The 15,591-nt window shown below is 29.2% G+C and overlaps 1 protein-coding gene across 3 annotated transcripts; it reads left to right on the top strand.

Moving 5' to 3' along the window:
• Window positions 1-946: 946 nt before the first annotated feature.
• On the top strand, window positions 947-15,448 carry LOC123260376. 3 transcript variants are annotated; one of them, XM_044721436.1, is made up of 13 exons: window positions 947-1,122; window positions 1,961-2,207; window positions 4,221-4,346; window positions 4,673-4,852; window positions 5,684-5,914; window positions 6,000-6,089; window positions 6,398-7,631; window positions 7,765-7,885; window positions 8,684-11,094; window positions 11,580-11,821; window positions 12,037-12,051; window positions 12,260-12,770; window positions 13,619-15,448. In XM_044721436.1, exons 2-13 carry the CDS (start codon window positions 2,034-2,036, stop codon window positions 13,954-13,956), a joined length of 5,673 nt encoding a protein of 1,890 aa, XP_044577371.1. In that variant the 5' UTR covers window positions 947-1,122; window positions 1,961-2,033; the 3' UTR covers window positions 13,957-15,448. The 3 variants fall into 3 exon arrangements, with proteins under 3 accessions (XP_044577371.1, XP_044577373.1, XP_044577372.1); XM_044721437.1 differs by lacking the exon at window positions 947-1,122 and adding an exon at window positions 1,157-1,377; XM_044721438.1 differs by lacking the exon at window positions 12,037-12,051.
• The last annotated feature ends 143 nt before the right edge of the window (window positions 15,449-15,591 follow it).

Genomic DNA, 15,591 nt, shown 5'->3' with positions numbered 1-15,591 from the left:
TTAATAAAAAAAATTCTAAAAATCGTCAGATGTCTTCGTCAGATATCGTCAGATACTTCACAATTTTTTAATTTTATTAAATAAAAAAATTTGTTCCAAAAAATTATTTTTAAAAAATTGAATTTTTTATTTTTTTTTATTTTTTACTTGTTAATTTTTTTTTGCCATAATTTATTATGAATATAAAGTTAGCCGACATCTAAAAATTGTTATGATTTTTTTTATTAAAAAATTATTACAAAAAAATTTTTTTATTTGATAAAAACTTCAAAAACTATGTGCAATTTTTTAAAAATATTTCGTTATAATTTAATTAATTAAGCAAAATAAAAAAATCAAAAATGTTGGCTAATTTTATCATTATTAATTTATTTGTTATAAAATTCTATAAGTTATTCAATAAATGCTAAATTAATTTTCAAGCTGAAAATAAAAAATAAAAAAAATTCTTTAATTTAATTACATAGATTAACGTTCCTCATCAAATTGAAATATGACACAAGTTGGCAGTGATTAAAATTTTTTTAGAATATTTTGCAATAAAAAATTATAAAGCAAAAAGATGAAAATTAAGTTAGCCGACAATTAAAAATTTCTAGAATTTTTTTTTATTGAAAAAATTATTACAAAAATATAAAAAAAAAAATTCATTTGTAAAAAATTTAAAAAACTACACGTGCAATTTTTTAAAAATATTTTGTAGTTATAATTTAATAAATGAAAAAAACAATAAAAAATTAAAAACGTCGGCTAACTTTAATATTATAGCAAAAAGTTTAATTATAAAATTAAAAAAATTAACAATTGTTAGCTAATAATTTCAATTCTCCAAATGTTTAAAATAATTCCTTAAGGCAAGTGTTCAATCATACATCTTGTTGGTTATTAAAAATCGGAAAACGCCATGTTGAACAAAAAAGAGGGCGCCACTCACATCCTTGCTTGCTTGCTTGCTGAAAGAGTCCAAAGGGGAATGGTCGGGTCGACATTTTGAGTAGAGACTCAGTTAACAAGCAGTCGTCGCATTTAATATTTGTTAATTTCTTTTTTTTTTTTATACATCTCCTGGTGCAGTTTTTTTTACAACTCCAGTGCACATTATCAACAAAATGGATTATTAAGGTATTAGTCTATTTCATATCACTTTTAATAAATTATTTTGACTGTTTTTTTTATAAATAAATACGTTAAGAAAATGTGGTGTGACTATTTATATTTCGACTCGCTGTAGTGAAAGTGGTTACAAGTTACAACAACGAGCGTTAATATTTTTGATTTTATTGTACAAATCTATTTCTACGTAGTTGATGAAAAGTTTATAATAATTAAACGTGACTCAGATTTATAAATAATTGGTTGGTTTTAACGTTTATCGCTGTACGTATTATTTTTTTTTACGTCTACTATCACTGATAAAGTACAAGCTTGTTTCGAGGTTGCGCGGATCCGAACCAGCTGCTATTATATAAATATCTTATTACCTTTCTTATAATACCTTTTTTTTTACTCAATAATTTAGTTATCACATTTTTATTTATTTATTTTATTCACTTAAGAAATTTTTTTTTTGTCATTTAAAAATGTCGTATAATTTTTTAACGTGAAGTACGACAAAAATAATAATATACATTAGCCTAGGATTACTTAGAAATGCGTAACGACGCATAAGTGATTTAAAAAGTCAATTTTATCATTATTTTTTATTTTTTTTAACACTAAATAATATTATTCTGTAATTTAAGTAAATAAGATAACTTGCATTTGTTTTTTTTCCTTTCTTAATAACAATAATAATAATAATCAAAATAATTTGTGACGAAACGCATCACCACGTGTTTAATTAAAATACCAAATAATGATGCAACCTTGACTGGCATTGTAAAAAATTAATGAATGAATGAGTTTATTTATAATAAAAAAATTAAATTTAAATACTATTTTTATTTGTTTTTTAATTTAGATTTTCATCATAAATCCGGATACAGTTAAAGGATCATCGACTGCTTAAGTATATTAACCTTAAATATTTAAAAATGACTAGAATGGCGGCTAACAAGTCAAAGGAAATAATAGACGAGTACAGTTCGTCGCTTGCGGACTTGAAATTTAACAGCAAGCCTCTGATAAACATGCTCACGATGTTAGCAGATGACAACGTTGAGCATGCACCGGCCATCGTCCAAGCAATTGAGAACCACTTGTTACAGGTTATTAATCAACTGTAGTTAAATTTAAAAAAAAAAAAAAAAAAAAAAGCCATATATTTATTAATTAATAATTAAATAAAAAAAAAAATTGTCGCATGTCGATGCAAAAGACGGATTAAATGGATTTTCTATCAAGAGGGCTGTTTTATATCTTTATCCATAAATTTTTAAAATAATACCGAAACTAAAAGTCTTTCTTAATATTTTGTTGATAAGGTAAAGCACCCAGTAGTTGAACAAGTTTTAAAGTAAAACTTATTTGACCCTACTTTTAATATATAAATTAGTTGAAATTAGTGATTTTCATGAAAATATAAACAATTTTGAATTTATTAAAGCGCAAAATAACGCAGATAATTGATTATTTATATTTTGACAACGTTTTTAAAATAGACTATCAAAGGAGCAGTATAAACTAAGCAGTATAAACAACGAGCACTAGTTGAATTAATAAAATATATGGCAATAGGCACAGTAAAAATTTTCAACGTTTTATTGAAATCTCCAAAGAAATATAACATATTATTGAACAATATTAAAAATAATACTGTGAGTATTTAAAATGTTCATTTAAAAATGAAAAATATTTGTATTTAATTTTTTAATTACATTTTTTATTAATGACAAAGCAAATTTTCAATTGTAAATCAAAAAAACTCAATACAATAATTTTTAACTACACTAATTTTTAGTCATAAATCTTATTTAAATTACAGTAATGAATACTAATTACAATGCTAATTACTAGTCTATAAACCTATCAGAGATTATAGTGCTGTTAAAACTTACGGTCCCAGCCTGTTCAAGTTCTGGGTACCGCTTTTAAAATTTCGAGGTATAGTTAAACGCTAAAATTTAACATAAAAATTATAGTTTATGTTTTTGCAAAAAATATATTTTATTTAGAAAAGACTATTTCATTAGATGGTACAATTTTTTTTTCTCAAAATGATTACCGTTTTTTTTTACTGATTGTTCGATTTACGATTTAGTACCTTTTTCATGAAAAAAAATAGCAAAATATAATTGTTTTGATTAATAATTGCAAAAACTTACAGAAATCAATTACTGTATCATTTAATAATTATAATATGCGCATGTTACTGATAATAGATTTAGAAACTTGAAAGTCTGTTCAAGTATTGGTCCCATTTTTATAAGTGTTCAAGTACTGGGTACTTTACCTTACTTAAACTTTATACTGCACGTTATTACTGCGTTGTTATAGTTATTATTCAGTACATGATTTAAAAAAAAAACAAACGCGTGTACGGACTGATTTAACAGCTCCATTGTAAGAGAGACTGTTGTATACCTTTTGAGTCCGTTTGTGCCATGTACATTTTTATTTCTACATAAACTTTAAGTTAATTAATTGTTACTTTATGGATTAATATTATTAATTATTAAGTTCAGGATACAATAGTCTCTTCCAGTAACAACGGAGTACCTTTAATTATTATTTTATTGTCGATTATTTATTTAATATATTTATGGTACAGCGACATTAAAAAAAAAAAATCAATACATCACTGTGATATAATCAGTATTATGAATAAATAAATAATAAAGTACCATTTTGAAATCACCGACACTCCTATCGTTTGTTTTTAAATAATTTCTATTCTATGATTATTCTTTTACTATACTCTGTATTTACTGTCAATTAATCCGTCTGATATGCACGGATATATATATTAAAATAAGTTGCTTTGTATTTCTATATTATAAGAAAATATAATTTCCACATAAATATGATCTATATTTATATTTAAATATCTACTTATATATATATATATATATATGCGTTTTTTTTTTAAATTATTTTTTGGGGGAATGCGGTGGGGGCTTTTGGTGAAGTGACGCAATGAGAATATTTAAGAAGTGGTTCATTGGTCAGCTGTAGTGAAATGGATTTTCAAATATTCAAGTTGAAAAAAAAAATATTAATAAATAAATAAAAAAAACGAAAGCAAAAAAACAAAGTAGTAAGTTGTTGTGTTTTATTATTAGGTTTCAAGTGAAGTCAAACTGCCGGTCCTTTATCTCATCGACTCGATCGTCAAGAATGTCAGTGGAGCTTATTTAAAACTCTTCACTGATAAAATTGTTAATATATTTTGTAGTGTCTTTGAAAAGGTAATTGTTTTTTTTTTTTTTTTTTTTCTTTAGTGATAAATTGTAATAATAAATTATAAGAATCAAGGACAACAATTCGATGGAAACTTGTATTTTAAATCCGCTTTGTTCTGGTGATTATTCTGGAGTCCGCTATAAGATTCATTAAAAATTCAATGATTTATAAGATAATTAGAAGGCTCAAGAACGTCGACCTCTTCTTTTTCTAGAATCAATATAATTCTTTAGCTGACGAGTTACGATCGAATAGTTATCACTGGTTCTTAAACTTTATCTTTACACATATCTAAAGACTTAAATAAAAATGTGTATGTTTTTTCAAATAGGTCGATGAGAGTACAAGATTATGCATGTGGAAATTACGACAAACTTGGGGTGAAGTTTTTCCTGCTAAGAAATTATTTTCACTCGACATACATGTCCGTAATATAGACCCAGCGTGGCCAGTACCTAATTCATCTGTTTCATCGGGTTCTATTCACTTAAACCCACGTTTCTTAGCTGGGGTAATTATTTTTATATTTTATTAACAATTAGTATCACTTGATATATTTTGGTAATTATTTACAAGTGGGATCCATCCTATTTTTAATTATTTATTTATTAGATTTATATCCCAAGGCTTAGCCGGATGGCAATGATACAAAGTTTAGGTATAATTGATGAGCAATGACTAAATAGGGTAATTAAATAATAAAACAGAAATATTATAATACGATGCAATACAATGAATTATATGAGTAAATTCAAATAAGCTAAACTGGATAATTAATAGGGTTACAAACTTTTTGATAGTTCAAGATTGAGGAAAAATTCAAACGCTTTATTTTTAAAACTCTCGAGGAAATAAGAGTTGATTAATAATATCACTTGATAGCTTTTGCCATAAACGAATACTAGATACAATAAAAAAAAGTACTAATTTTTGGCCATATCTAAGAGAAAAATTAATATTTAAAAATTTTTTTTATTCTGCTTGTTTTTACGGCGCGTTTATGATAAAAAATGTAAAAGAAAAAAACAAAGATTTCAATAGCTTTTTTGTCTTCAAAAGTTGGAAAAAATTTTGGCTCATGTTTTTAGATAAAATTTCTATTTTATCTTTTTTTGATGTTTTTGATATACATATTTTTTTTAGATACATAAAAAAATGAGCTTAAAAAAAAAAAGTTAAATATCACAATTTTCTAAAAAATTTATAAATTAAAAAAAAATATATCAATAAAATCAAATAGAAATTTCGTTCAAAAAAATGAGAATTAAAATAATGGACCCCACTTGTAAATAATTACCATAAATTTTTGATGATAAATTATTATAATTATTTTTTTTTTTAGACTCCGACTACACCACCGACAACAGTCTCTACACCTAGCGTGATACCTTCTGTAAAAATTCCTCCTGGAGACCCAGTATCTGTCAACGAAGCTTTGATGCGGGAGCAATTACTTAAGAAACAGAAAGAACTTCTTGAGTTACAGAAACAGAAAGTAGAATTGGAGTTGATGCAAGCCAAGTCAAGTCTTGAACAGCAGCAGAAACAAACAGCTCTAGTCAAAGCTGAATCGGTACGTTTAGCCAAAAAAATTATCGCATGTGTATTAATAACAATAAAAATAAATAATTATAACAAAAAAAAAATTATTTGTCCAGTTGACATCATCAATCACCCTTAATGAAGTCAAACCGGATAAAGTTGTAGCTGCGGTGTCTAATCAAGTGAATAAACAAGTAGCGAAGCAGGTAAATATTTAAATAATTGTTTTTTAATAAAAATTAATGAAGAAAGAAATTTTTATTAATTGAATCAGGGAAAAAAATTTTAAAGTTATCAAAAATTCATATTATTTCATTAAAATTATTATAAAATAAAAAATATAATAATAATAATAATACTTTTTTTTGTAACAAAAAATCATTTTTATTATTATTATTATTTTTTTTTTTTTTTTTATATTAATTTTAATGAAATAATATGAATTTTTCATAATTTAAAAATTTTTTCCTGTCTATTTTTTACAATTACCATATTAATTGTATGATATGATTAGTTTCCAGCAGCGAATGCATCGTTATTAAAAAATGTGGGTGCTAACAACGGACCTCGGATAGCGCCAGCAAGCAGTCTTATGGTAGCTTCAGCGCGTCCAGTATCACGGGATCCTCGTCTTAAAATTTCTTCAGGAGCAGAGCTACAAAACTGTGATATAGAGTCTCGTCTACGTCAAGTAGCTGCGTTATCTTCATCGTCATTAACAAACGATATGCCGTCTAAAACACAATTATCAAAGAATCAACATCCCGCGTTAAACACTGTACTTTCAGATCACGCAATAAAACAGCAATTATTATTATCGAAACAAGCAATGAATCACATAAGTGAATCTAATCAAAGTGGTGGTGGCCTTAAGTCATCATCAATAACATCTTCTCTCGCGTCAAACAATTCTGCAATTCGTGGTGTTGGTAGTGGTGGAAGTGGAGGAAGCGAGGCCAAGTCTAAAGACGCTAAGAGCTCGTCGTCTTTACGCGGCGGTTCTTCAGCATCTTCGGCAAAAGATGAAAAGTCATTCGCTTCCTCAAAATCCTCCTCGTCACACAGAAAATTAAGCAACAGATCGCGGTCAAATTCAAAACAATCCCAAGTATTGCCCACAAAGGCTTCATCGTCATTATCTTCATCAATATCATCATCTTCATCATCATCAAAAATAGTCGATCGAGATGCAAGTCCTGTTAGGTCGAAGTCTCGTGAAAAAGATAACTCTGACAGCTCTCCAACCATATCCTCACGTACTTCACCCAATAAATCCTCATCACCTAACTCCAAGAGTCGTAAGAAGAGTAGTAGTAAATCGAGAAAACGTACTCCTAGTCCGCCTTATAAAATTCCGCGTAGAAATATTGATTCAAAAACATCTAATTTATCTACGAATTTAACTTCCTCTCTGCAATCATCTTCCTTGATTGGCGGTGGGGTTAATAGTGCTGCTGCTGCTGCTGCTGCTGGTCTTATTGAGGAAGAGCAGTCTGGTTCCTTGATTGTATCTCCTCCGCATCCGCCTACTTTTAAAGAAATACGACCAAACGCCAGACAGAGAAATTATATTAAACGCAACAACAAAGACATCGGCAGTCATAGTCCTGATAATAATTCTAGTCAGGATCTTTTGAGTACTCAGGTTACCGCAGATCTTTCAATCGAATCTGCAGCTAGTAAGGATGAAGATCTTCGGGCTGTACTACCACCGCCAGTCACCATCGTCCCGCCAATCACTGAAAAGAGTAAGTTGAATCATTTAAAATCTTTTTTTTTTTTTTCTAAAAATTGTTTTTTTTTTTTTTTTTTTTTTTTTTTTAATAGAACAAAAAACTTTTCTTAATGATTTTTATTTTTTTATTTTTTTTTATTTTTTAGAAGAAGACTTAGATCTACGCATATTAGCACCACCACCACCACCACCACCAACTAATAAAAGACAAAGCTCAGAGCACGGTGATTCAAATAGTAAAAAATCTAAAACAGAAAAATTCGATACGTAAGTATTTTTTTTTTTTCATTTTATTAAAATAATATATAATAACTTTTGTTAAATTGCGCTGTACTTTCTTAAATATTGACGTTTTTAAAGATATAAGGTCATCCCGATGTTTTACTCATCAAGAGCTTTCATTTGAGTACCTACATGCATTTTTGATATATTTTTCATATACACATATATATAATATATATAAATATATGAAAAAATTGATGTGGGTACTTAAATGAAAGGTCTCGATGAGTGTAACGTCGGGATGAGCTTATATCTTTAAAAATGTCAATATTTCACAAGACATTTCTTAAATTTCACTGTATTTTCTTAACTATTCCCTTTTTTAAAGATATAAGATCATCCCGATGTTACACTCATCAAGAGCTTTCATTTGAGTACCCACATGCATTTTGATATATTTTTCATATATACATATATATAATATATATAAATATATGAAAAATTGATGTGGGTACTCAAATGAAAGGTCTCGATGAGTGTAACATCGGGATGAGCTTATATCTTTAAAAATGTCAATATTTCATAAGATACAAGGTCATTTCTTAATTATGTATCTAGAGATAAAGTATTTTCGAATGCAGCCTAAATATCATAATAAATAGACTATCTATGAGAATGAAATGAAACCTTGAAAAGGCACAAATTCAAGTCAAGACCTTTGCAATGACACCAAAAAAAACTGATTTTATCATATGACTATCTTTGAAACAAAATTTTTCTTATTCCCTTAACGATATAGATTTAAAAAAAAATAACATATTTTATAATTATATATTATTACAGTTTATTTGGTAATGAAGATGTCGATTTAAGAACCTTGACGAACCCAAAAGCCGGACGACCACCAACTCCACCTCCACCAGTAATATCGGGTGAAGAAAATAAAACAAGCTGGGCTAAATTAAAAACAACATTTAAAAATGACCGTGATAAACCAACAATAAATGAAGATAAACGCGATCGAGATCGCAATAAAGATCGTTCTTCTAGAAGTCGACCTTACAATAAACCATCTGACGATCCAAAAGACCGTCGACGTCAATTTATCAACGACGATGATTCAAGGTCCAGCCGGAGAAACCGTGATTTCGACAAATTAGATCGTAATTCCGAGCGTAGCATTGAAATAATAATGAAGCAAGCTGAAGAAGAATTGAAGCAAGGTTCAATGACTAAAGCCGACTACCACACATTGATCCAGAATGTTTGGCAGATGAACGAGGTTCAAAAATTAAGAGTAGCCCAGAAAAAGGACAAAGAGACCGGTGCGAGTATTTGGGAAAAAGGAATTGACATAAGCGGCGGCTTCAGTCCGAAAGAAGACATGGGACACCGAGGCAAAGATCATCCACATTCAAGAAACGGACCAAGATGGCAACCCCCAGGTCCTTGGCAACCACCAGGCCCCTGGGCACCTCCACCTGGACCGGCTTTTGGAAATCCATTCAACCCCGACTTCCGACCAATTGGCCCCTGGCAAAACCCTCGACAATTCGGACCAATGCGGCCCGACTTCAATCAATTCCACGGCTTCAATTCTGGAATGGGTCCACGTATGGGCCCTGGTCCCGGTTTGATGGGCCCTATGGGTCCTAACGGGCCTATGATGCCTGGAATGATGCCCAATGGACCCATGGGACCAATGGGTGGAATGTCAAATCCCGGGATGGCTAATATTAATGGGCCACCGAGTCTTTTAATGAATGGCCCTCATCCACCTCACAATAATTTAATGACCCACGTTCCTCCACCTTCTCGGAACATCTCTCCCAACTCAATCTCCAGATTTGACAATGAAGAGACCCAGAACTTCATGGACAAGCTTACTAAAGAACACGGCGGTCCTAGTCGTGAGCTACCTCTGCCTGATCCAAAACTCCTGGAAGAAATAGCCAACGACACAATGAAATCGATTAACATCGACAATATACCTCGTGAAATTCGCTACTACGGTCAGACCGCGGTCGTGTTTATGAACTGGGACGACCCGAGAGAAATAGGTTTCCAAAATGGCTCGAGAAGAATTATGATTGACGAAAAAGACACTATCATTTGCTCTTTCAACGAACCTTACAAGGAATTTGTCTACGACGGAAAAATACACAGGATAAGACTTGGAGCGCCGACGAGAGAGTTGTTCGTCGATGACAAGTGGTACGAGTGTTACTTCGGTGGTCCACCGGTGCTTGTTGACTTAGGAAATAAAAAAGTTAATATTAATTTAGAAGGACCTCCTCCTCAAGTTAAAATTGGGACTGTTAAGCGAACTGATTTGGTGATAGGTAAAATAAATCTTATTATTAACGCTAAAAATATGACGCCGGTGTTTGTTGACGCTAAGCCACAAATGTTTGAAATTGACAATCAACCTCAGACTCTTGAGTTTGCTGATTCTCTGGAGACTATTTTACTTAATGGCAGATCATTTAAAGTTGAATTTGGTGGACTGCCTAAACCAATAATTGTTAGGGATAAAAAGCACTTTATCAGATTCACTGTGTTACCTAGAGGAGCTCATCCTGGGTCTGTTAAAATAGCTGGCATGAAAGGAAAGTGTCCGGAATCTCCAGCTAGTGATAATAACAACAAAGTAAGTGACTCTGCTGTTCCAATCTCTGGAGTGGGTCTTCCTGAACCAGACTCGACTTCTCAAGATGCGTCGGATGTTTCATTGGTGAAACCTGACTTGCAGTTGGACATGCTTTCATCGGCACTGTCTTCAGCTATGGCTCCCTCGTCTGGATTTTCTTACCAAGCTGAACCTATGGAGAAACCTCCTGCACTTACGCCAGTTCCTATTTTACCGCTTAATCTTAATCTTAATGAACTTTACCAAAAGTTGGTTGACACTGGGATAGTACCAAGACAAGGACCCAAGGTTGAGGTCAAAAAACCGGAGGAAGAAGTTGTTAAGAAAGAACCAGAGTTACCTCTTCCTAGCTTAGATAAACCTGAGACACTTAAAATTGTACGGCCTATTAATTCTACTTCGATGTATGGTGGTATGCAATGCAGTTCTTGCGGCGCGAGATTTGCTCCGGAATTAGCGACAAGGTACAGTCATCATCTTGATTGGCACTTCCGGCAAAATAGAAGAGGGAGAGATTCTATTAAGAAAGCTCAGTCGAGGGAAATTATGTATGAAATTAGTGACTGGAATCAGTTTGAAGAAATTGAAGATGTTGATGATAGAGGTAAATTATTTTCATTATTAATTAATTATACTAAAAATTAAAAAAATTAGAAATTAAATTAAAAAAAATAAATTAAAAAATTAAAAATTAAATTTAAAAATTATATAACTAAAAAATTAGAAATTAAATAAATAGTATATTACACACCTAGGGAAGTAAAGTAAGAAATGTCTCAGATCACATGTAATTGTTGGCCGAGGCGAAGCCGAGGTCAACAAACATGTGATCTGAGGCTTTCTTATTTACTTCCCGAGGAGTGTATACTATTTTTTTGTCCGACGAAGGCGGAAAGCGGCAACTTAGTTTAGCGCAGCGGGACGAAAGTTGCCACTTTCCGCCCGGAGGGCAAAAAAATTAATTAAAAAATTATATAACTAAAAAGTTACAAATTAAATTTTAAAAAATAAATTGAAAAATTACAAATTAAATTAAAAAAAAAAAAAAATTATATAACTAAAAAATTAAAATAATTTTTTTTTTTACAGCACAAAGTTGGTTTGAAACCGAAAAATTAACTGCAGAAACAGAAGCAGCTAATGGTGAAGATTCTTCACAAGATGCCATACAACCAAGTGTACCTGCAAGCAGTGATGATGATTGTCGCTGTCAAGTCTGTCATGACACTTTTGAACAATTTTATAACGAAGAAAAAGAAGAATGGCATTTAAGACCAGCTGTTAGCTTTGAAGATAAAAATTATCATCCTCTTTGTCTGGAAGATCATAAGGTATATTTCTTCTTTTTTTTTACCACTATCTAATAATAATAATTAAATTTATTTAATTAACTAATAATAATAATTAAATTTAATTAATCTACTAATAATTGTAACTAATTTTGGATTTATACTCGGTGGTTATATATTTTTTGATATAGTTAATACATGATATAATGGATATATCGAATAATATTTTTATTTTCTTCACATTCTTACACAAATAGGAAAAGTGTCTCGCGGTATGTTGCTCCTTATTAATTATCATGGTTAAACTTCCTGTTTGTAGATGATCATAAATCATGACTATTATTTTTCCATGACCATATATTCATCACGTTTGTTTTTGATTTTTAGAGTAGTGTAGAACCTATTATGTCCATTATTATTTTATTTAAATTATATTATTGAAGAATTAAATTTTTAATATGTGTTATTATTTTATTGTAGCGTGCTTTAGCAAAGTCAGCGTTGGACGATACGATAAATGAAGACGAAGAAAAGAAAGATGAGCATAATGATTCAGTTGAGTCTCCGGAATACATGGAAACGCCGATTGGTGATCTTCCAAGCAATGAAGAAACAGAAAGTGAAGAATTTAAATTAAATGAGAATGAAGAGTCAGAAGACAATAATATTTCTCAAGAAATATCTGAAGATATTAATGATAAAGATAATCTTGATGAAAAAATGATTACTCATAATACAGAAGATAGTATCAAAGATGAAGAAGATAAAGTAATTGATAATGTAAATGAAGAAACTAGTGATGAAACTAAAACTTGTGATCAATCAGAAGATCAAGAACTGGATAAACAATCGGATGATCTTGTTGAAGTGCCTGTGGAAACTGAATTTAAAATTAAAGAAGAACCTATGGAAGTCAATGATACAGAAACAGATTCAGAAATAAATTGGGACGATGTGAAAGTCAAAATTGAACCACTTGATCCTGAACCTGGTAAATTTACTTTTCTAATAATTCATTTATTTTTCTTTTAATTAATACGGCCCAATTTTAAAACAACTGCAAAATTTTTATACCTGATTTTTTTTTAGTACTGCTGCATTTCTTATCTTATAAATTTTAGAGCCTAATTTCAAGGATTTTTTCTTAAAAATGTTTATATTTAAGTATTTTCTATTCATAAATCAAATTTTTTATCAATTTGTTGCGCAAATTTTTTTTTAATAAAAGAAATTTTTAAATTGTCAGCTACTGTGTTTTGAAATTGGGCAACCGAATACACTTTAATTAATCGAGCAAGTGTAAATTTTTTTTGAATCAAATTTATCACTAATATATTTACTTTCATCCATAAATTTTTTAAAAATATTTACCGATAGTTTTACGAGAAAAATATAGAAATGTATATGACACTGAAGTTAGCAGACGTCTAAAAATTTTTGATTTTTTTTATTAATTAAATTACAACTAAAAAGATATTTCTAAAAAATTGCACTTATAGTTTTTTACATGTGAAATTTTGTTTTTAAATTTTTTAATAAAAATTTTTTCAATAAAAAATTTCTAAAAATTTTGAAATGTCGGCTAACTTAATTTTCATAAATTTATTAATGTTTGGAAGTTACCCGATAAAATCAATGTTAAATTGCTCAACTTCAAAGTTAATTATTTATTTAAATTCGGCAATTTCCTTCAAATTTTCGGAATTTATTTAGACATATTTAAACTTCGTATTAAAAAAAATCAAGCCTTTTATCAAAAATTGCTTTGATGCTTTAAAATAAATAAAATTTTGCTTGATTTATTATTGATAATTAATCTTTATTTTTTTTCTGTCTCAGATCCTGAAGAAATGAAAGTAGCGAACATTGCTGCACAGGTGGACACCACCCTGACGGCAGTGACCAGTTCACTGGACGGTAATGTTGAACTAGAGTCTACTCCCGCAACGCTGCCCACTGCATCCACGCGAATAAAGATAAATATTTCTAAGCCACTTGTTGTAAATAAAGAGCCAGAGGAACCTAAAGAAAAAATAGTGTTACCTGAAATGCCTAGCGAGGAAGAATTACCACTAAAGCCAGCATCCATTAAGTCAACACTAAAAGGTAGGAAACTTTCTATCCTGCCACCCGTTGAAAGAGGTCAAGAACTCTCGGGACTTTGTTCGATAATGTAAATAACAATAGCTATATAACTAATAATTGATTAATTATTTATTAATTTTTGGTATTGAAAATACTGCCGGATAAGTATCGCAAAGTCGTTTTAAAAATAATAAGTCACCAAGTATTTTGAATAGCTTACTCGCGTTTTGAATATACCAAATTAATTTGACTATTTGTTGTATATTGAATTAATTAATTAATTAATTAATATTCAATATATTTGTAATTTTTTTGTAAAACTTGTATGGTCTGATGTCTATTTTTATACATAATAATTGTTGATTTTTTCTATTTTTCTTTTTGCTTAATTGTCACCCACGTACAATTAATAACTTTTTTTAACTTTATTTAGTTAATTGACTGTTTCTTATTTTTTATTTTAATGTTTAATCAAAAAATGATACATCACGTCATACAAGTTGTTCACGAAAATAATCACTAATTATTATATTAGTGAGTATTTATTAATTATTTTTTTCTTATTTGTATTTATAATTGTATAAAAAAAAATTAGAGATTAATAATTGAAGCGAATGTGAGAGTAAATGCTTGTGAATGGTATTAGATTATTCGGATTGTTTCCGAATATTTAAGTATCTTGTACATAATTGAGTAATCAAATCTCGGTAGTGATGATCGAGATTTTAACAAATGAAGAGTAAAAAGATTAACAAAAAAAAAACCATTCCACATAAATAGTACATGTGCAATTTAAGTACTTGAAATATGCACAAATATTATTAATTAAAAATTTCATACTTTTTGTACTTTGTAAATTCATTGAAAAGTATGACAGAATTTCTTTTGTTTTTTTTAATTTTTACTTGGAATATTTTTTTCAAACAGTAAAAAAAAAATTCTAATGTAAGTGTTAAAAAAAAGTCTAAGTCCTTAGTCAAAAAAAATGAAATAGTAAAAGATTACTAAACTCATAGAATTATTTCTAAAATTAAAAAAAAAAACTGACTTAATTGTTTAATTTTGTTCTTCAAAAAGTTTAAATGTAAGAAAGTGTGATATATGATTGTTACGATATGTAAATACTTTTCAAGATGATTATAATGATGATGGAGAGAATATCTGTTAGTAATTTAATTTTGGTAAAAAAACAAACCATTGAATGATAAAAAAAAATATTTTGTTGTATAAAAAAAGAAAAAAAAAAGAAATTGTTGACCACCCGGTGGTTTGACTTTCAATTTCATTTATCATTTATCCTGTATGCTCACTCCAATTATCCTAAGGTAGAATTTAATGTTATAATTTTAATTAATACTATTATTACTGCTACTATTAATTATTAATTACTATAAAAAAAAAAAATTATAAAATGAAAAAAAAAATAGTTATAGTTTTTAAGTAGCATCATTGAAGAGATGCTGAATCCAAGGAACGTCTTTAATAAGCCTCCAGATTAATGGAATAATAATAAACTATTCAAAGGATTTTAAGTGTAGAAGAATCTTCGTCTAGTGTTTAATAAAGAAAAGTTAGTTTAAATTATGTCTTGATTTTAAACCTTAATTTATAAATCCTATCCTTCAGCTCTGTGCTCTAGAGTAAGTTTGTTAATCGACAAAATAAACCACAAGCGAATTAATCAACCACAAAAGATGATACAAGCTGGAAGATGTTGTTGGTGCATC

This window comes from Cotesia glomerata, linkage group LG3 (genome assembly GCF_020080835.1).
Source record: "Cotesia glomerata isolate CgM1 linkage group LG3, MPM_Cglom_v2.3, whole genome shotgun sequence".
NCBI lineage: Eukaryota > Metazoa > Arthropoda > Insecta > Hymenoptera > Braconidae > Cotesia > Cotesia glomerata.
This window is presented reverse-complemented; position numbering and strand designations above follow the sequence as displayed.

What these genes read in the sequence shown, in the direction of transcription:
- LOC123260376 (XM_044721436.1), top strand. Translation starts at nt 2,034, where the DNA reads ATGACTAGAATGGCGGCTAACAAGTCAAAGGAAATAATAGACGAGTAC. An exon ending in CTCTAGTCAAAGCTGAATCG is followed by an intron (nt 5,915 to 5,999) that starts GTACGTTTAGCC and finishes TTATTTGTCCAG; the next exon opens with TTGACATCATCAATCACCCT. An exon ending in TGAAGATGTTGATGATAGAG is followed by an intron (nt 11,095 to 11,579) that starts GTAAATTATTTT and finishes TTTTTTTTACAG; the next exon opens with CACAAAGTTGGTTTGAAACC.